Source organism: Panthera onca, chromosome B3 (assembly GCF_046562875.1).
Source record: "Panthera onca isolate mPanOnc1 chromosome B3, mPanOnc1 haplotype 2, whole genome shotgun sequence".
Lineage (NCBI taxonomy): Eukaryota > Metazoa > Chordata > Mammalia > Carnivora > Felidae > Panthera > Panthera onca.
This window is the reverse complement of record NC_138344.1, coordinates 42,799,206-42,821,284: the sequence shown is the minus strand read 5'-3', so window position 1 is coordinate 42,821,284 and position 22,079 is coordinate 42,799,206. Positions and strand designations below refer to the sequence as shown.

Below are 22,079 nucleotides of genomic sequence, written 5' to 3'. Positions count from 1 at the left end.
AAGAAGTTTCAAATAAAGTAGCAGTGAGAAGTATCAGGAAAGAACAAAGAAAAAAATGGCAATACTCAGTGTCGAATGAATAAAGGTCAATAAAGAAGGAAGTAAAAGAAAATATCAACATTCTAAGGCTGGGGCACCAGTAGAATGATGGTACCTTAAGTGCAATGAAGAATACATTCAACTATTCATTTCCCATAGGTTATGTTTTTTATTTTTTCATTAACATTAAACATTAGAAATGAAAGTAGTTTACTGCATAAATGACGGACACTAGCCCAAGGCTCAAGAGCAATATGAATAACTTAGAAAACAATTTGAAACATAAGATAACATGAATGGACAATAACAACAGACATAATCAATGCAAATTATGGGTATTATAATATGATGTATTTATTATGAGTATTATGATATGATGTAATTGATATAATAAAATTATTTATTGAAGATACTATCTACATAACAACAAATAGCTTTCTAAAATAGCACTGGTACATTAATTACTTCAAATCATGGCACTAGACTTGGTTCTTGTATCCACTAATCGGTATCCTTAATACAAATCTATTACATATAACATTTATTTAATAGAAACATAATTAATGCTTTTATATCCTGGATAATCACGAATTATAAAAGAATCCTCCAAGGTTCCAAAGCCACTACTAAATTATTCTTACACGGCTATATATGTACACATATATAGCTATGTAACAAAATTACACATATAATTAATTACTCACATATAAAATTCTTCTATTAGAGATGGACCTAAGTAGTTCAGGGCTAATGTTACCAAAAGAAGTAAAAATTTTTCCTTAGTTGAGTAAGATTAGAAATACTAACAAAGTGAAGACAGAGCAAGACCAATGTATATTCTGTAGGCCAAGTAAGAGTTTAATAGACATATTAATTTTTTAATTAATTTTTTAATTCAAATGAAAAGATGCCAATGTTTTAAAATTAAATACCAATAACTGAAGATGTATTTCTAAATAAATTTACTACATACCTGGTTTATATCATTGTTATAAAGGACAATGGAAAGAGATTCAAAGTGAAAGTCAAATTGGAGAGTGACATTTTGGTCCACAGAAAGCTTTGAGTCTGTCATATCTTGTTCTGATGGTTCAAACATAAGAATGAAAATTAAAAAGCTTTAAGTAAGTACATTATTTTACACTTATTTAAAAAGCAGAGATGATAACCTATTATTCTAAATATGTATCATACTTTCTAGGATTCTTTAAATCATATTATGAGAATTAATTAAAATGGCAATGATTTATTCTATATATATTTAGTATAGGGAAAAATGACAGAGGGAGACCATCTATATTTTAAAAGAAGCAACAAAAAAGAAGGGGTCTTGGAGAGTATCCAGACAACTTTTTTTAAAGCCCCCCAGAGCGGGACTGTTCATCATAGAATAATTTACAATTATCAAAGCATTTAACCTAAATGGTTATAAGCCAGTGTTAAGAGATTATGAAATTAGAGGCAGAGAAAAATAAAATATTTTGACCTAGAACAGACTAGTCACTAACAGATTCTCTGCTAGCATAATGTAATTCTCGCTATCTTTAATTACCTATACCACCCAGCTCATTACATTTACAAGAACAGAATATAATTCAAGAGCAGAGACAAACAGTGCTCAAATAAAATATGGGCCAGGGAGCCTTTGGAATTCTGGGGGAAAAGAGATTTCAAGAAGTAATTTAGTCCTTTCCCTCATCTTTAGGCAAAAACGTTTTAGACAATAAAAACAGACACTGTTTTCAATCACTCTTAGAAACTGATTTTATCAACTCTTTTGGAGATGGATTCTATCCTTTGATCATTTATAGGGAAATGTTCTTACAAGATACTGGAAGAGCAAACACTGCATAACTTTAACCACATAAAGGCTTCGCCATGTTGGAAAATGCTAGGGTTTTTTCCCTTCACTTTTCCTGAAAGTAATTCATATTCCAATCTCCACCATCTTTGCAGCTTTCTGAATTCACAACTTTTCCCAAGGACCACGTTAACCGTATAGCCAGAGCCAAAGACACAAATTGACCACAGCTGAACATAATGAGCTCCTGATTTAATCACATACAGTCTGCCTGCTGTTTTTAGTCATCTGCACATAGTTCCGGTCTAACCACAGCAATAGCCTGCTTATCTAGTATTTGTCTGGACTGTACTGGAGCATACTCCCAGTCTGGGGAGAAGATGCTCACCTCACCAACCCCATGTAACACTAACTATCCACCTGAAACAAAAACCTTTTCTGCACACAACTCTAGTCATTTATTTTGCAATTTCAAAACACACTGGGCCTAAATACAGGAGAAGCAATGTTAATGATATTATTAACTGGCACTTTTATGTACTGCTTTCTTAAGTAACAGCTGATGATCTGAGCATTCATTATAAAAGCACAGCAGTCTGGGGCCATTCAACAAAAGGGGAAGCCATGGAAATATTAACCTAGTTACAGTCTAATAAAACATATGTTCATGTAAATGACTTTAAATGATCAAAAAAGTAAAATTATGTTTTATATAATATCTTGAGCAAGAATGACACTTTTCTTTTATAAAAATTATCCTTTAAAAATGGATGAATTTAAAAGGCTCAGTGCTTTTAAATGATTCCATTGTAATAATCCAGAAAATTCCCTTATGTATGTGACTATATCATTCTCTAATAAAGCCAGATTAGTAAAGCTGTTTTTGTACCAGAAGACCTTCCTTTCTCTTGGGCCGGTCATTTGAGTAGGATACTGAGGCCCTTTTTTCTCTTGATAATTTTGGACCTTGCCATGCTACATGCCTAATTTGCTATTTCTCAAGGTACACCACCTCCATGGCTCCTAAACTCAGCAAATTCAGCTGTTAGAAGTAAAGGGCAAACATGTATCCTGCAAACAGTAGGTGGCCCCTCCCCTTATGGAAGACAATGAGCATACCTCCTTCCCTTGGGAGCTCCAAGGCAGCCCCAGGCCCCATACCAGCCAATTTTCCACAGTAAATACTACAGTACTGAAACAGTTCATAACACATTGTGCTAGACAACTAAAAATGCCACTATACATAAATACAGCATTAACACTAATTTTCCTCCATAATCAAAGCAAAAATCTTCATTAATTTATACCTTTGAGGTGGTCAGGCCCACCCAGAACATCTTTTCTTACTCTTATAGCCTCCTGGGTAGACTGTGTAGGGCTTGGCTGTGAAGAAGCTTCTCCAAGATTTTCCAGCAAAATTTTCATTAAAACTGTTAAGTCATCTTCACTGAGAGCAACCTAGAAAGCAACAATAAATTGTTAATATATAAGTAATAAAAAAGCAGAATATCATATCCATGTCTCAGTTTACAGTTCCTCAAATTCAATGTTCACCTAAGTAAAAAAAAAAAAAAAAAAAAAAAAAAGAGTTGGGACAGTAAACACAGGAAACAAGTATTTCATTGCATAGAAGGAGACACTATTGTTGTGTAAAGCACCCTTCTGTCTGATCCCAAGCCCAAGCACCTGCCTATGTCATTCTTCTTCCGCATCTGTTCCTATCTTTCTTCTACTGCTCGTGGACCTGTGCTTCTCTCTCCTCTCCTTCTCTCCCCATCGCCACTCTGACTCTCTCTCTTCTCACCCAGTATCAGCTCCCTCCTCCACTTCACTCCCATCCAGACTTAATACAGGAAGAGTGTTGTTCAGTTTCTAGTCTCTACCAAGAAGTAAAAAGATACTCTCCTTCAATGGAGCTCTTATTCCCTGTAAATATGTATCTGGACATACCTAAGATATTTGTGCAACTTATCAAGAATAATGCCACTTAGAACAGTAAGTAATGCATCACAAAGAAATTTTTAAAACAAAAACACAGAGCAGAAAAGGAGCATCTTGTTGATCTCCCACCTTTACAAAAGGGAATGTGTGACGAAGGAAGGAAGGAAGGAAAGAAGGAAGGAAGGAACAAACAAAGTAAGTAAGTAATGGGGTGCCTGGGTGGCTAAGCCAGTTAAGCAGCTGACCTCGGCTCAGGTCATGATATCACAGTTGATGAGTTCGAGCCTTGCATCCGGTTCTGTGCTGACAGCTCAGAGCCTGGAGCCTGCTCCAGATTCTGCGTCTCCTTCTTTCTCTGCCCCTCTACCACTCACACTCTGTCTCTCTCTCTCTCAAAAGCAAATAAACATTAAAAATTTTTAAAGAAAAAGAAAGCGAGAGAGAGAAAAAAAGAAAAAGAAATGAAGAAGCAAAGAGAGAGGGAGAGAGTTTTTGAGTCAGGCAGCACTGTATCAACGCTACCACTTTCTGGCTGTGCTATTTGCCAAGTTTCTTAGCCTCCTTAACTCAGGTTTCTTAATCTTTAAAAAAGAAATAATACCATCTTCCTCCTAGCTGCCTGCAGAACATGAAGTAGCTAGAACAAAATTGCTACTGGCTGCCAAGAACCATTAAACCTTTTAATCTTTCTATCTTTTGTACATTTTCCCTACACACATAGCAGTCCAAAAGACTGTTCCAAATACTTAAACACAACTTCACACAGGCATGCATGCATTCACAGCACCTTCTCCTCTGAATACCACAGAATACTTTGTTCCCCAAATACAGGCCCTTATTGACAGAAAAAGTGCCTGACCCCAGCCTAAATGAAAATGGGGAGATACTTTAGCATGAGATAATAACCAAAGATTTCTTGTTTGCTCCAAGAGAATAGATGTCACTTTAACTCCCCAGAACTTCCCTGTGTATTCATTCCCACGTGTGATACCAACCAAGATATTACAACTACCTGGAAAGCAGTGAACTTCACCATCCCCTCTGGTTTGCTGTGGCTGAAACCCTTCCGTAAGCGTGAATGACAATTTGAGACATGGCCCCACAGTTGTTTAAGAACTGTCAAACTGATTTACTCAACTCACTGATGTCACCTACCTGATACCCTTTCTTAGCTACACCCAGAAAAAGTACGCAGACTCACACCAATGAGGGGGTGTTCTGAGAGGCCTGGATTGCTGACACATCAGGTAGTGGAAACTGCACCCACTAAGGCTGCATCTTGATTTAACAGGCGTCCTTTTAGTTAAAGTGATGATCACACATTGATGTTAAAATGCTGGATCTGTTACTTTTTGTCTTTCTTTTGAAATACTTCCAGCATAAAGGAAAAGCAGAGAGAATACAATAATCCTCCCCAGTGTACCTATCATCTAGCTTTGTCAAATCTTACAGTTTCCCACATTTCCTTTAGATCTTGTTTCTCCATTATAGATATGGTTGAAGACCTATGTTTACTTCTATGAGACTCCATCCAGCCACACTCCTTTTCAGCGAAAGACACTATCCTGAATTAGAGAATTATTCTTCCCATGAATGTTTTCTTATATTTACCACAGTTGAATTCCCTACAAACAATTCACACACACACACACACACACACACACACACACCACAAACACACACACAGCAATGTCTATTGTTTGTTATAAAATTTGAAATAATATAGAATTGTACTCTCATTTTGCAACTCAATTTTTTCCACTTTTATGTTTAAGGTATACCCATTTTGTTTCATATAGTTCTAGCTCACTCACCTTATTGCTTTATACTGCCCATAATATGAATATACTATCCCTTAGTCCATATTCTCCTACTGACAGAAATACAGGTTTTACTTTTGCTTTCAGCAAACCTAGAACCACACAATCCTTGAAAGCAAGGGGAAAAGGTCAGATATTAGTCCTGAGATCTAATCTCTTAACAGCAAGGGAGAAGCTGAGAGTTGCATACTCTGAAATAGAGAAATCTTTATGAATAAATACCCTAAATAGACACTCTTCCCTTATATTATATCCACTCATAACTACACAAAGGACCCTTCATCCCTACAACAAACTTCAGTTTTAACTTCTTCCTGAGTAGAACTCTTTGACCTTTCTGTTTTATCTTAGAACTAACTCTGAAGTAATCAGAGGTGTCAAAAACTTCTAAACTACTAGATTTGTATTTGTTTTTCACACACTCGGTTTAGTCACTCTCGGTCCTCCCCTATCCCCTACTGCTTGTCTTCAGTGGTCTCACAAACATGCACAGGAGAACCACAGGACTCCTACACTTCCATCACCACCTTTGACCAATACCATCTCTCCCAGTGAGTCAACATGGAAACCGATAATCACACTATTATAAACAATGCTGTGTTTATAGGCTGACCAAATGTACACCTCCACCTATTTAAAATGTCCACTTTTCGGGGTGCCTGGGTGGCTTACTGGTTAAGTGTCTAACTCTTGGTTTTGGCTCGGGTCAGCATCTCACAGTTCATGGGTTTGAGCCCCATGCTTCAGTGCGGAGCCTGCTTAGGATTCTCTCTCCCTTTCTCTCTCTCTGTCCCTCTCTCACACACACACTGTCTCTCTAAATAAATAAATAAATAAACTTTTTTAAAAAGTTCACTTTTTTTTTAATGTTTGTTTATTTATTTATTTTTGAGAGAGAGAGCGAGCAAGTGTGAGTGGGGGAGAGGCAGAGAGAGAGAGAGGGAAATGCAGAATCTGAAGCAGGATCCAGGCTCTGAGGTGTCAGCACAGAGCCCAACATGGGGCTCAAACTCAAGAACCATGAGATGATGCACTGAGCCGAAGTTGGATGCTTAAATGACCGAGTCACCCATGTGCCACGTAAGTTCTATCTTCGAATTAAAAGAGTGCTTTTAAACATTAAGAATACTCCTATGGTATTTTGAATGTGGTATTTAAATCTTACTTTATACTGGCTTACAATTCAAGTGCCTTAAAACTGTAACAGACCTTTCCAAAATGACTAATACTATGTTCAGTAAACTCTAGTAGGTTTTATCTCGGACTTCTTGCTGGCTTTACCAGATATGTGACTAAAGTGAAATAAAGAAAAGCCAGAGAATTAGGATGACTTCATTTTCAGCTAACAAAGTACTCCCATTTAAGGCATCACCACTTTTTTTTTTTTTAATGTTTATTTATTTATTTTGACAGAGAGAGAGAGAGACAGAAAGAGAGAATGAGCGAGTGAGCGAGCAAGCAGAGGAGGGGCAGAGAGAGACATAGAATCTGAAGCAGCCTCCAGGTTCTGAGCTGTCAGCACAGAGCCTGACGCGGGGGGCTCAAACCCATGAACCATGAGATCATGACCTGAGCTGAAATCGGAGGCTTAACCGACTGAGCCACTCAGGCGTCCCAAGGCATTACCACTTCTGATGTACACTAGAACTGGACTGTGATCAATGCTAAAAGCCTACTCACAATTTTCACATAATGTATACATATACTTACCAACATAGGTTTTAGCTTTCCTTTTATCTCCATCCCTGGAATCTGCATATACCATGCTGCTGCTAAATTTCGTTGTATGGACAATAGCATGTTGACTGGTTTTAAAATTTCAATGTCATGTTGTGGCAAGCCAGACTGCAAAATAGTTCTGAAAGATAAACAAGAATTTGTTTTGTATTTTTTAAATTTACATTTTAAAATGAAGACTATCATATTGTGTAATAGTTTCCAGTTTTCCTGGATACTGAAGGCTGCTATCAGAATTCTTCTAGAACATGCTTCTTTTCACAAATCAATCCAAATCAGAAGAAATCAACAGCTTTCTAAAATAAAATCTAGGCAAGGCTGATTCCAAAGACAAAGAGTATGACTATTAAACTATTTATTATCTTTCACAAAGACGATTCAATATTAGCAACTAGTACAATGTTATACAAACAAATGTTTAACATCCTCCTAAAAAAGGCAAAGAAACTCTAAGTAATACTTAGTTTTGTGTTATTGGTACTTCTCCAAACTCAAAGGGAAAAACTCACCAAACCTACACATTGAACAAACATATGGTAATAGTCATTTCAAGCATGACTGCCAACAACCATTTGCACAACCAAATGAATGACTCTTGTCATTCAACAGACCCAAGACTTTCCCATTTGGATTCAATAATCCTTTAGATACCACACTGAGAATTCCCAAACGTGACAAGGTTTGGAAATGAGGAAAAAAAATCTTAACTTTTAGTACATTTTAAGAAGTCTGCTTCTGTCTACAGAAAATAGCTATGTGCAAAGTGAAAAATAAGTAAAATAAATTGAAATTATTATTGAGTAAACTATAATTTTATAATAGTAAATTTTTATAAAATGGAAAAAGCCACATAATAAATGTAGTAACACAAAATGAAGATTCCATGAGGTGCACAACTATTACCACTGACCAAAACCCAATGGTCATGGTTTTACAATTATAAAAAATAAGGAATGACAACCACAAAGAGTGAGAGTATTTTACCCCTTGTAAAGATTTTATGAGAATTATATTTCTAGAAGTAGTACACAATTGGATTATATATGTATACCTGGACAACTTCAACTGAGTTAGTTGAATGCTCATCTTATCAATGACTGGAGGAAGAGAATCACGTTCCATAGGAACTAAGCTAAATTTGTTTTCAACTCTGATTAAACCCAGATCTGCTATAACAGCATTAGGCGATACTGAAGACTGAGGAATAATAATAACTGGTGCTTTCAAGTTGATATCCATCAAAAGGCGGAAACTCTTTTGAGCCAAGTCTTTCATGCTGGAAGCAGCCCTTTCTGCAGCCTGGACTGTGGCTGAGCTCAAAGCTTCTTTGGCAGTTTGGAAATTGTTGAGGAAGTTCTATTGGAAGAGATAGATATTTAGATTTCCTTAAAAAAAAAAAACAGGATTAACTTTAAAAAGCATTTTCTTTAAAAAAGAAAAACTAAATAAAATAGTAAAACAAAAGAGAGGCTATTTATGATTGTATATATATGGAGACTGTCCAGAAAGACACACTCTAAAATATTAACAACTATTACCTATAGAAACAAGAGTCTTTTAACTTTCATTTTATGTATTTCAGAATTATCTGTTTTTTTATGAGAAATTTTTGTTGGCAATTCTTTTTTAAGTCTCCCTTTACTCATGAGTGTTTGTCACTTTAAATTCAAATGTAAATAGGGGTACCAGGGTGACTCAGTAGGTTAAGCATCTGATGCTTGATTTCTGCTCAGGTCATGATCTCACAGTCAGTGAGACAGAGCCCTGCATAGAGCTCTGTGCTGACAGCATGGAGTCTGCTTGGGATTCTCTCTCCCTCTCTCTCTGCCCCTGCCTCCCACTCAAAATAAATAAGTAAACTTAAAAAAAAATAAATAAAATAAATTCAAATGTAAGTAAAAGGACAGCAATTTACTTCTCCCACAGAGGTTCAATTTTGTACCTCTAGGGCACAGGAAAAAAAGTTTATTGTTAGAAACTAAGAAATGCCAGCTTATTTCTGAAGTTTTTTTTTTTCTGAATGTACTCAGGCATAAGCAAAGATGCTTAAGGGTCTATAAACTTGCAATCATTAGCAAGAGTCCAAATTACTTCATTTAAAGTAAGATGCATTTCATCTCAATTTCAACTAAAAACATATTTTTCCCAATGAAGAAAAGATGACTTTTAGAAGCAATATTCTTGAAGCTAATAATATAGAGTGAATTAAATTGCCCCTTCTCCAAATAAAATTACCTTCCAGAAGAATAAAACATGATGGTGTAGGTAGAAATCCATGACTAAAAGCCCTAAATAATAGTCTTGCTAAGAGGCATAGGCAGATTTAAACTCTTCAGCCCATGACATTTACATGGAAATAATAATTAAAAGAAAATAATTTTACAGACTTTTTGATTACAATTATATTCGAAAGTTGTAAATTCCAATACTAGTCCTTCATAAGCCTGAGGAGCTCCTAAAAAAATTCTTGTAGCTAAATACCTTTAAGGGTATTTCATAAAACAACACTGAAAATACCTAAAGTGAAACAACAAAAAGTACTTTTAAATTATAGAACTACGGAAATGTGAAAGAATGAGAACAATAACAAAAATTCATTTGGGTATCCATCACGTAAAGGATTTCCTTCACTATAACATTCTGTTCAGCATTTCAGTATTTACCACATAGCCCTGTTAGTAAAGATTTTGACTACCTAGTTACAGATGTATAGGCAAAGATATTTAGATCTCAATGAGAAATAAATATATTTTAAAATAAACTTACCAAAAGAGACATGAAGAATTTATGGACATAAACAATTTGAATACAACCCACTTTGAGACTAAGTTTCCCATCTACTTTCGACATATCAGCATAGGCCTTTCCTTCTGTGGCACCTGGATAAAGAGTCATTTGGAACCTAAAGACTTCATCTCCCAAAATAGAGACAGCCTAAAAGTATTAAATTAACTGGTTATTACATCAAAAGAGCTATATTATTTCAAAAGAGCTATATTATAAATAGCTTCCTTATTAAAAAATCCTTGATATATAAAGAAGCACCATTTAAATTCAACCTTCAATACCTTATTAGCTAAAAATATCTTACTTAATAAAACTTTTTCCTATTTCTACAAAAGTTGTTTTAACCAGTGGAAATAATCAATCATTTAATTGGTCAGACATGACTTACAAATCATCTAATCTACTATACACAATGTGAAAGCATACAATAACCATATTCATGCTCAATCCTTAACAAAGTGCCTAACACATGACAATTAATAAACACATAATGAACAAATGAGTAAAGGCATACCATACATAAAAATCAAAACTAAATAAATCTCAATGCAGAGATTATCTTTCATTAAAATAATTTTTGATATTTACTTTTTAGTTTCTATTAATCTGTACATTCTAGTTTTTTGTGAAATAACTTATTAGGTTAACTTTTTTTGGTATAATTTGCATATATAAAATGCACTCATCTGAAGTGTATACTCTGAAAAATTTTGACAAATTTATACTACCCATGTATGTAACACCAAAACAAGATACAGAACACCTCATCACTCCAAGTTCTTTTGAGCTCCTCCCCTTTAGCCAAAACCTGATCCCTCCCCAAAACCCAGATCCAAGCAACCACTGATTTTCTTTCTCAGTCTTTTCTAGAGCTTCATGTAAGTGGACTCATACTATATGTTCTCTTCTATATCTGCCTTCTTTCATTAATCATGATGTTGAGATTCACCTGCATTACATGTATCAGCATCTTTCCCCCCTTCAGTGTTTTTTTCTTCAGATAGATATTCAGAAGTGAAAATCCCTTATCATATGAAGGAAAGTTCTTTCGTTAATTTTTGAGCCACCTCCGTACTATTTTCCATAGTGGCTGTACCAATTTACATTCCCAACCACAGGGCATGAGAGTTCCCTTTCCTCCACATCTTCACCAAAACTTATTATTTCTTGTCTATTTAATAAATGCGATTCTGACAGGTGTAAAGTGATATTTCATTGTGTTTTTGATTTGCATTTCTCTGGTGATTAGTGATACTGAGCACCTTTTCATGTACCTGTTGGCAACTGGTATGTCTTCTTTGCAAAAATGCCTATTTAGATCCTCTGCCCAATTTTTAACCAGATTGATTGTTGTGTGTGTGTTATTGAGTTGTAGGAGTTCTTCACATATTTTTGATATTAACCACGTGTCAGATATATGATTTGCAAACTTTTCTCCCATTCAGTAGGCTACTTTTTGGTATGGTGATGGTTTCTTTACCATACAGCTTTTTAGTGCCATGTAGTCACATTTAAAAATGTTTGCTTTTGTTACTTTTGCCTTTGGAATCAGATCCAAGAAAACATCTTAGCTAAGACCAATGTCAGGAACCTTACCACCTCTTTCCTTCTAGGAGTATTATGGCTGCAGGTCTTAGATTCAAGTCTTTCATCGATTTTGAGTAAAATTTGTTATATGGTATAAAATAGTAGTCCAGGGTCATGCTTTTTGGGTGAGGGGGGGTTTTGGGGGGGAAGGGTAAAGGGAAGGGGGAGAAAGTGTAAGTGGGCGTTGTGAGGGGGTGGGTTGAGGGGGAGGGAGAAAGAGAGAGAGAGAGAGAGAGAGAGAGAGAGAGAGAGAAGGCTCCATGCCCTGCACAGAGACCAACACAGGGCTCAATCTCATGACTGTGAGATCATGATCTAAGCTGATACCAAGAGTCAAGGCTTAACTGACTGAGCTACCCAGGCACCCCCACTTTTGTGCTTTTATATACAACTGTCAAGTTTTATTGACAATTACATTTTTTGCACTATAGTGGTCCAACATCACTTACTAAAGACACTGTCCTTTCCACATTGTATATTCTTACCTCCTTTGTTGAAAATTCACTTTATATACATGGGTTTATTTCTGGGCTTTCTAGTCTGTTCCATTTATCTATGTGCCTGTTTTGAGGCCAATACCATACTGTTTTGATTAATATAGTCTTTTAGAATAGTTTAAAATCAGGGAGCATGACACCTCTGGTTTTGTTCTTTCTCAAGACTGTTTTGGGGGGTGCCTGGGTGGTTCAGTTGGTTGGGCCTCCAACTTCAGTTCAGGTCATGATCTCGCAGTGTGAATTCGAGCCCTGCATCAGGCTCTGTGCTGACAGCACGGAGCCTGGAGCCCCCCTTTCAGTTCTGTGTCTCCCTCTCTCTGCCCCTTCCCAGTTCATGCTCTCTCTCTCTCTCTGAAAAATAAACATTTAAAAAATTTAAAGAAAAAAAAGATTGTTTTGGCTGTTCTTTTGTGTTTTGATACAAGTTGAGAATTGTTCTAGTCCATGAAAGATGCCAGTGGAATTTTGATAGGAATTGCACTGAATTTATAGAATGCTTTGAGCACTGTGGACAATTTAACAATATAAATTACTTCAATCCATGAGCATAAAATATGTTTCCATTCACCTGTGTCTTCTTCAATTTCTTTCAACAATGTTTTATAGTTTACAGTGTACAGGTCTTTCACCTACTTGGTTAAATGTATTTCTAGGTGTTTTTTTTTTTCTCTTAGATATTTTATTCTTTATGATGCAATTGTAAATGGGATTGTTTTCCTAAATTCTTTCTGATAGTTCATTATTACTATATAGAAATGCAACAGATTTTTGTATGTTAATTTTGTATCTTGCAACTTTACTGAATTCACTTATTAGCTGTTAACAGTTTTTTTCATGGTTTGAGGACTTTCTTTAGTATTATATTTACATTCCTTTCTTATTTTCTTTTGTGTCTTTTGTGTATTTACTGTAAGTTTTACTTTGTGGTTACCATGAGGTTCACATAAAACATCCTATGCAGATAACAGTCTGTTTTAGTTGCCAACAACTAAAATTAGAATACACTCCCAAACTCCACATTTTCACTGTCTCCCCACATTTTATATTTTTGATGTCACATTTTACCCCCTTTTATCCTTTGAATCCATAAACAAATTATTGTAACCATAGTTATTTTTACTACCTTTGTCTATTAACTTTCATTCTAGCTTTAATAAGTGGTTAATCCACTCTTTACTATAGATTTACCTCTTCCAGTAAGATTTTTATTTTCATATGCTTTCTTGTTATTAATTAGCGCCATTTCTTTTCAGCTTAAAAAGTCCGTTTAACATTGTTATAAGCCCAGATAATGGTTACAGACTTCTTTAGCTTCTTGAGCTTTTGTTGGTCTGAGAAATTCTTTATCTCTCTTTCTATTCTGAATGATAACCTTGCTTGGTAGAGCCTTCCTGGTTAAAAGTTTTTTCCTTTCTGTTCTTTGACTATGTCATGACACTCCCTTCTGGCTTGGCAAAGTTTCTGCTGAAAATCTGCTGACTGCCTCATGTGGTTTTCCTTGTACATTAAGAAATTCTTTTTCTCCTATAGTTCTTAAGATTCTCTTTAATTCTTGACAATTTAGTTAAAATTGGTGTCTTGGTGTTGTACTCTTTGGGTTCATCTTATTTGGAACTTTCTGTGATATTTCCTTTCCCAGTCTAGGGAAGTTTTCAGCCATTATTCCTTCAAATAAGTTTTCTGTCCCTTTCTCTGTCTCTTCTCCTTTGGGGATTCCTAGAATATGGGTATTATTCCACTGCATGTTTCTCATAGGTCTCTTATGTTATCTTTTTTTTTTTTTTAATTCTCTTTTTTGTTATGCTGCTCTGTGTGGGTAAATTCCATTGCTTTGTCTTTTAGTTCACTGATCTGTTCTGCTTCATCCAGTCTGTTGCTGAGCCCCTCTGGTGTATATTTTAACTAACTTATTATATTCTTAGGCTGTATGACTTCCATTTGGTACTTTTGTATATTTTATATCTCTTTGTTGAAGTTGTCATTCTAATGATCCATTCTTCTCCTGAGTTTGGTGAGCATCTTTATGACTATTACTTTGAACTTATTATCAGGAAAATTACTTACGTCCAATTCATTAAGGGTTTTTTTTTTAGGTTTTGTCTTTGTCTTCATTTGGACATTTTCCTCTGCCTTCTCATCTTGCCTCATTCTCTGTGTTTCTTTGTATTATGTGAAAGAGCTACCTCTCCCACTGGAGGAGTGGCCTTGAATAGGACATGACCTATGGGGCCCAGAAGCCCAATCCCACCTGGCCACCAGAGCCAGGCATCTACGGGGTGTCCCCTGTGTAGGCTGTGGGTGCCTGCAAGCTATGGCAGCAAGAGCACATCTCTGCCTCTCCCTACCGCCCCCATCTCGATGTGGCCATTTTATCTTCTGCTGTGAAGGTGCTGCTCATCTAGTTTTCAAAACTGTTTCAGAGGAAATTATCCCATTTGTAGCTGTAGAATTGGTATTGCCATGGGACAAGGTGAGTTCAGTATCTTCCCACCCTGCCATCTTGCACAGCCTCCTTTTCCTGAAACCTGTTTTTTAATTACCTTTTTGTGAATAGACAGCAAATCAACATTCGTAACTATTATATCCTTAAGTCTGGCAAACATATCGGTCTGCTTTGGCTTCACAGAAATAGAGGCATCCATTCCTATGGGAAATGTAACATTTATCAACTTTTCACCCAATCCTAGTGAACCAGTTCAAGTGGCATTTAATTAAGTTAAAAGATATACTACCAAGATACAGAACGACTAAAATTACTATTAGACATATCAAAGGTATCAATTTCTATGTATGAGATGCCTAATAAAGATTACAGTATCTTTAAGTGCTATAGGTATCCCATACATAAAAGTTATGGAAATTTTAAAGACAAAAAAAAAAAAAAAAAAAAAAAAAAAGAATTTCAAAGAGAAATAATCACAGGTCTCCAAACAAATATCCTGTGCATTTGCAAGATCACAAGTGGTCATTTAGGAAGACACACAGTATTTCTTCAATAGCTACCTCACAAGCATTTATTATGAATACTAATGCTCTGATAACTAAGTATATATGAATATAATTTGATGAATAAATATTCGCTGTCATAAAATCTATCTAAAAAATAATCTAAGATTTCTCTCCAAAAAAATTTTGCTATTCTGATAATTTCTAACGGCATGATGATTTCCTAAACAGCTCCTCAGTAAAAGAGAAAGTCTGCAGCTAAGACCCAGTAATAAGCTCAAACTATTACCATGCTACCCATGAAATAGATACTTGGTAACATTTGTTGAATAGTACTTATTTTTTAATCTTTTCTCTAGTGTTTACTACGTACCACTTTTCTAACTATATACATATATAACCCTACAAATAATTATTATAACTATCACAACAATCCCATGAATAACTATCATAACTATCTCCATTTTACAGAAGAGAGAACTAAGATACAGAAAGGTTAATTTTCTCAAGGTCAGCCAATAAGTGTTAGAGCCAAAATTTGAATGTTGGCAGACTGGTCTAAGAACCGTATAATATCAATCTATCCTTTTATCAAGCTGATGATGGATAAAGCCTACAAAATTTCTTTTAGATACTTCTATTTTGATGCTATATATGCACAAAGGACAAGGGAAATAAAGACAATAACATTTTCTCAGTGAGGTGTTGTGATATTAATTTCTCAGTTTAAATTAACATTATATTATGCTGAAAATACAAACAGAACATAAGCAATTAAGCCTTAGATTTATTCTAAAATTTTAAAAATACACAAGAAATGTTTCATGTCAGCTATGAAGCATAACAAATTCACATCCAACATTTCAAAGCACATCTCTAAAAAGGTTGCAAAAATCTTCACTATAAGTAAACAAAACTATGACTCATGAGAAATCTACCATGCACAAGCTTACTCTTCCTGATGTGATGGTGCTGTTTCTATTTCTGAAGAAACAGAAATACCTACACCAAGGAATATCACGTACTTACCACGTACTCTAATATCTGCAATGTTACACTTCTGATCACAGATAAAGACATTAAATGCATTTAATTCAGCTATGACCTTTAAATCAAATACATCATCTTGAGAAGTATTGCTGGATGCTGAAAAGTAATACAAACCTTGTGATTAGCCAAGTGCACAGATGATATAACAGATAAAATAATGTAAAACTCATAAAAAGTACATTATGAACTATGAAGAATCAAAAAGGCCTCCATTAAGATTCCATATAATTAACATGGATTTGACTCAATTTTCAAATGCCAATCAGACAAAAAGTAGCATGTTCCCTCGCAACTTAAGAATAAAGGCAACCTTTAAAGCACCTCAGAAGTACAATTTGCTAGAGGGAAATTTTCCCATAATTTTTCCTCTTAGAAAAAAGATAGTCCTCTATATTAGAATTCTAGAATTCTATTGCTCCCAAATTTTTATTTTGTACTTGTTTTTACATCATATATTAGATCAAAGAACATTTCATAAAAATGCTGAAATAAAGAATAGTTAATAAAATACATATTAACTATACCACAATCCGTGTTCTTAACTATAGAACCAATTTCTCTAGATTGTATCCTATTTCTCCATGAAAAATCCTGAAATAAAATCTATGAGACATAAACATAAAAGGTTAAAGTTTAAAAAATATATAATATATGTGTGTGCATGTGTATAAGAATCATAAACAAATGGGTTCCCTTCATCTACTTTGGTCCAGGTCTTCACTGATAAATTTAGGAGATGTTTTTCTAGAGATGTGTCTTGCCTGAGGAAAATAGACCTTTTCCTATAATACTGTAAAAGTACAGACATCAGTCTTTAATCACCAAAGTGATAACAGGAATTTTTGTCCCGTAAAATGTAAATCAAACCACAAAAACTATATTCGAACCATAAAAATCAACTATAAAACATACTGGAAGACTGTTCTTTTGGGCGAATAACTTTTGTAGTTTATTGAAATTAAACACTGTTTTTTCATTTATTCAACTGTGTGTGTATATGTATGCATTTATATAAGTAAGTATTTCCACGGACATTAATATGACAAGTATATTAAAGACAAACTTTAACTCTAGTTTATAGCAAAAGTATTGCTCTGATCCCTGATTAAAAAAAATCTGATCCTTATATTAGGTCCAATATTACTAAGAATTTAACACTTTAAAGATGTCAGTAATACAGATATTACTCAAACAGGTAATGGTCTGAAAATTAAATTACCAGATATCAGATACTCACATCATGTAATATGAAAGCAAAAATAATTAAAATGATACTTGGCTTAAAAACAGGCACATGTTCACTCTGGATATTTCATATTTAACTTATAGCACAAGCCATATGCTTGAGCAACATGTGTCCATATATGTATGTCATTTAAACTCAGTTTTTGTTAGAAACCAAAGTGAGTCTGTCTCTTCTATAACATTCTTCCTCCTTTTGTGTCCTGCAAATCATTTAAAATTGTTCAGCGTCAGGTAGATTTATATGACTGATTGAAATGGGCCTTTGTACTTTGCATGATTGTATCACATTTTAATTTCTTCTGTTCTCACTTGCACTGAAGGCTACAGAAACATCAATACAAAGTACATACAACTTTATTTTATGTAAAAGATGGTGAAATCAAATATAAATACATGATTAATACTAAACATTTATTTTAAATCCCTTACTAAATTATTCTATACTACTGCAAGGATAAAATTTGCTTTTTCTTTTGAAACTATCCTAATCCGTCAGAGCAGCTATCACATTAAGTTGCTAAATATTAGTCTTAGCTTGAAAATACAAGTTATCACATGATTATTAAAAGTTCAGACAGAAAGAATCAGACCATGCTCAAAAGTTAATACCAGCTTTGACAACGATACTTCTGGACTCCCCCACAAGTGGTTTCAGCTCAGATTCCTTCTCAGTAGAGGAAGGTTCAGAGGATGGAACAGCAGATGATAAAAAATCCATGAAGGACAGTAAAGCTTCCAAATGAAGTACTAAGTCTAAGGATGAAAATGAAACCTAAGATAATGAACAATTAGAGAGGCAGATTTCAGATGTGGTGACATTTTTATGTTAAGCTTCAACATATACAAATAAGTATAGGTTGCAGAAGAGCTGATTTTAGAATAGTTCAATTAAGATCCTTTTTTTTTTTTAAGAAAAAACTCACTATTATAATGTTAATCTTAACCAGACAATAAACTAATACTTTGCGCCCTCTCATGCCCAACTGTAATTCTGACCTCAATTGGTGGGTTTAAAGTAAAGATACAGACCTTAATTCAATCACATTTCAGATGGGTCCAAGACAGACTATATAAGCACAAATGGACTGTAGGCAGTGTTTGCACTGAGCCATGCTTTAGCTTAGTCGTTAATTTTATTCTAATCATAAAGCCAATATATAATTCAAATGTTTAATGCTTCCATCAACACTAGACCAAATAACCATGAACAAAATTCCCTTAAAAAGTATATTATTGGGGCGCCCGGGTGGCTCAATCGGTGAAGAGTCCGACTTCAGCTTAAGTCATGATCTCACAGTCCGTGGGTTAGAGCCCTGCGTCAGGCCCTGTGCTGGTAGTTCTGTGCCAGCAGTTTGGGGCCTGGAGCCTGCTTTAGATTCTGTGTGTGTGTGTGTGTCTCTCTCTGCCCCCTCCCCCATTCACACTCTCTCTCAAAAATAAACATTAAAAAAATTTTTTATAAAAAAAAAAGTATATTATTTGTTGGCAAGGATGTGGAGAAAGGGGAACCCTCTTACACTGTTGGTGGGAATGCAAACTGGTGCAGACACACTGGAAGGGAGTATGGAGCTTCTTCAAAAAATTAAAAATAGAACTACCCTACGATACACCAATTGCACTACTAGGTATTTACCCAAAGGATATAAAAATACTGATTCAAAGGGATACATGCATCCCGATGTTTACAACAGCATTATCAACAATAGCCAAATTATGGAAAGAGACCAAATGTCCATCCACTGATAAATGGATAAAGAAGATGTGGTGTATATATATATATACAATGGAATATTAACTCATCCATAAAAAAGAATGAAATCTTACCTTTGCCATGACACAGATGGAGCTAGAGAGTATTATGTTAAGTGAAGTAAGTCAGTAAGAAAAGACAAATACCATATGATTTCACTCAGATGTAGAATTTAAGAAACAAAACAGATGAACATATGGGAAGAAAAAAAAAAGGAAAACCAAGAAAGAGATTATTAAATATAGAGAACACACTGATGGTTACCAGAAGGGAGGTGACTGGGGGATGCGTTAAATGGATGATGGGGATTAAGGAAGTCAGTTGTGATGAGCACTGGGTGTTGTATGTAAGTGATGAATCACTAAACTCTGTACCTAAGACTAATATTACACTGTATGTTAAATGACCGTAATTTAAATAAAAACTTGAAAGAAAAATCGGGAAAAAGCATACTATTTTTGTACTCAACAACTAATCATTAATTCATATCTGGAAAATAATATTTTAGGAAATTAAATCAACTTTTGTAAAAATTTTATTTCAACTCTTTACCCATTTCTTTCATCTACAAGATTAGATCTATTATTATTGTCACCCTTGTTTTAATTTTAGACCTCACCATCTCACAAATGAAGACAGCTATAAAGCTAGATTTAATCATTAATATAAAAAGCCTTATAGTGAATTACAAAATATTTACCTTCAGTCTCTGTTTGGTATTTTCATGAATGGTTTTAAATTCTGGTCCATCACTGTCTGCCTAGAAAAGGTGGAAGATTAAACCACTGGGCCAAAAATACTAATAATTCAAACATTGAAATACATATACACACACACATACACACACATTGTACATACATACACATATATACATACATATATATATACATATATATATATTCTTCACTTTTCAAAGTATGCTATGAAAACACTATAAACATATTTCTTAATGGCAAAGAGGTATGTGCCAAAAAACTTGACCACATAAACATTTCTCAAATTCTATAGAAGCAAAAACTCAAAATCCTTTTCCTACTTAGAGGTAAATGCTAAAGGTAGGGGAAATGCTAGCATATCTAGATTATAACAAACTTTGCTTTGGATAACCACAGAACTTTGTATACACTCACTTACTCAACAATATAAGGTTAACTCAAAAGGTTATTGATATCACCAGGACTGTCAGGTGCTTTTGCAAATTCACTCTAATCAATGAGCTTTAGAATGAAAAAATTTAAGGGGGAAAACTGAAATATTAAATATGGGAGAACTACATAATTTCATGTATTTAAATATTTAAGAATCCTAGAAGGAAGCCAGGTACCTTGGTCAGTGACATTTTCAGCAGAGGTTCCTCAGTTACATTAGAAGAGTTAATAACATGAAGTGGCTCTCCTGCAGAGTCTAACAGAAAAAAAACCAAGGGCAGCTCCAGTCAGTCTTTCAAACATTTCAAATGTGTTTTAAAACAGAGTACCCAGTTACACATATGTAAGTTTGTCAAAATTCATGGAATCATATACTAAAAAGTATACTGTATACTGATCATACCTCAATAAAAGTGGCTTTGAAACAAAAAAAGACAAACACCATTAAAAAAAGTTAGAAACAAAACAAAACAGTAGCAGCCAATTACAGCTTTTGTAACATTTGGTAGTACTGGTATTATTCATTTGATCAAATCAGACTAAATTGAAGAACAAAGCTATAAAATACATAAACTATTCTCAATATGTTTGCTCTATTTAAAGTTACCCCATAGAGTGCCTATAAACTTTAAACACCTTTAGCAACTTTCAAAGTTGGCTTGATGCAATTTAAAAAGTGGATCTGAAAGGCTGAGGAAACTCACTGAACAACAACTTACTATTTACATGGGGGTAAGAAGTGAAACTAGAAAGTGATGTTAAATTTTTCCTCTATAATATTTCTGTATTGTTTAATTTGTTTTTTCAAAAGTATAGGTTAATGTCATTGAAAACAAAAAACACTGATGTAATTTAAAAAAAAATAAAAAGCAAACAGATTATTTCCTAGTAAATTAACTCACTTTTCATAAAGGGTCCCTGGGCTTTTACACATGGGTATTCTAACTGGGCTCTGATTTCCTAATACATCAGTTCTCACAGCAGAGTTGTAATGAAATGTTGCTTTTACAAGTATTAAAATGTTATGTATAGACATGGAAGATACACTTCATTTTTCTTTTTAGATATAATTCAACTTCATTCTAAATATATATATACACACACATACATATAAATGTATTTAGATACATTCTTTCCTACTGGTAAATAACTACACAAAAAATAAATTTTTAAATATCAAATTCTTTTTTATCCATGTAATAAATTTAATCTAACTAAATAATCATGATGACATTAATAAATGTGCTTACTACTCACACAGAGGTAGAGGCCACTGCCTGTAACATGAATAATTTACACAGACTATACTTCACACTTACCAGTGAACTCAAAGCATCGCATACTAATTTTTTTTAGATAAGCTTTAGCAGTCAGGTCATAGGTTCTAACTTTAGCTTCCATTCCGAGCTGCAGGACATTTAGTTCATGTAAAGGTCTTCCTTTCTTTTCTGCTTTTTTCATCAGAGTAATCACAACCTAGAAAAGTCCCCAGTATCACCATTAACAAGCTCACTCATATATAATGAAGGTAAGTCAACAATTTCATAACAACTCAGAGTGGCATAATGAAAAAATTCACACGATGTAAATACGAGTACTTCCATTTGTGCCTAGAAACTGCCTCATGTGATTGACTTTGAAGGTACATTTACTTGTTCAGACTTCTGAAGCACTGCCACTATATTCTAGTGATTATCAAGGTAAAATTAACAACAACAAAAACAAAAAAAG

The 22,079-nt window shown here is 34.4% G+C and overlaps 1 protein-coding gene across 4 annotated transcripts in view; it reads right to left on the bottom strand.

Annotated features, from left to right (window-relative positions):
- The window catches only part of VPS13C (vacuolar protein sorting 13 homolog C), a 192,745-nt gene that overhangs the window by 63,354 nt on the left and 107,312 nt on the right, over positions 1 to 22,079 (bottom strand). For all 4 annotated transcript variants that reach the window (XR_013556316.2, XR_013556317.2, XM_078448671.2 and 1 more), the window contains 11 exons: positions 21,668 to 21,824; positions 20,525 to 20,604; positions 19,901 to 19,960; positions 18,060 to 18,222; positions 16,185 to 16,301; positions 14,750 to 14,853; positions 10,105 to 10,272; positions 8,390 to 8,694; positions 7,312 to 7,459; positions 3,148 to 3,298; positions 1,013 to 1,122 (listed from right to left, as the gene is read on the bottom strand). Coding sequence is in view for 2 of the 4 variants with exons in the window: in XM_078448671.2 (XP_078304797.2) it covers positions 1,013 to 1,122; positions 3,148 to 3,298; positions 7,312 to 7,459; positions 8,390 to 8,694; positions 10,105 to 10,272; positions 14,750 to 14,853; positions 16,185 to 16,301; positions 18,060 to 18,222; positions 19,901 to 19,960; positions 20,525 to 20,604; positions 21,668 to 21,824 (1,563 nt within the window). In the remaining 2 variants the exon portion in view is untranslated. The remainder of the gene's footprint in view (positions 1 to 1,012; positions 1,123 to 3,147; positions 3,299 to 7,311; positions 7,460 to 8,389; positions 8,695 to 10,104; positions 10,273 to 14,749; positions 14,854 to 16,184; positions 16,302 to 18,059; positions 18,223 to 19,900; positions 19,961 to 20,524; positions 20,605 to 21,667; positions 21,825 to 22,079) is intronic.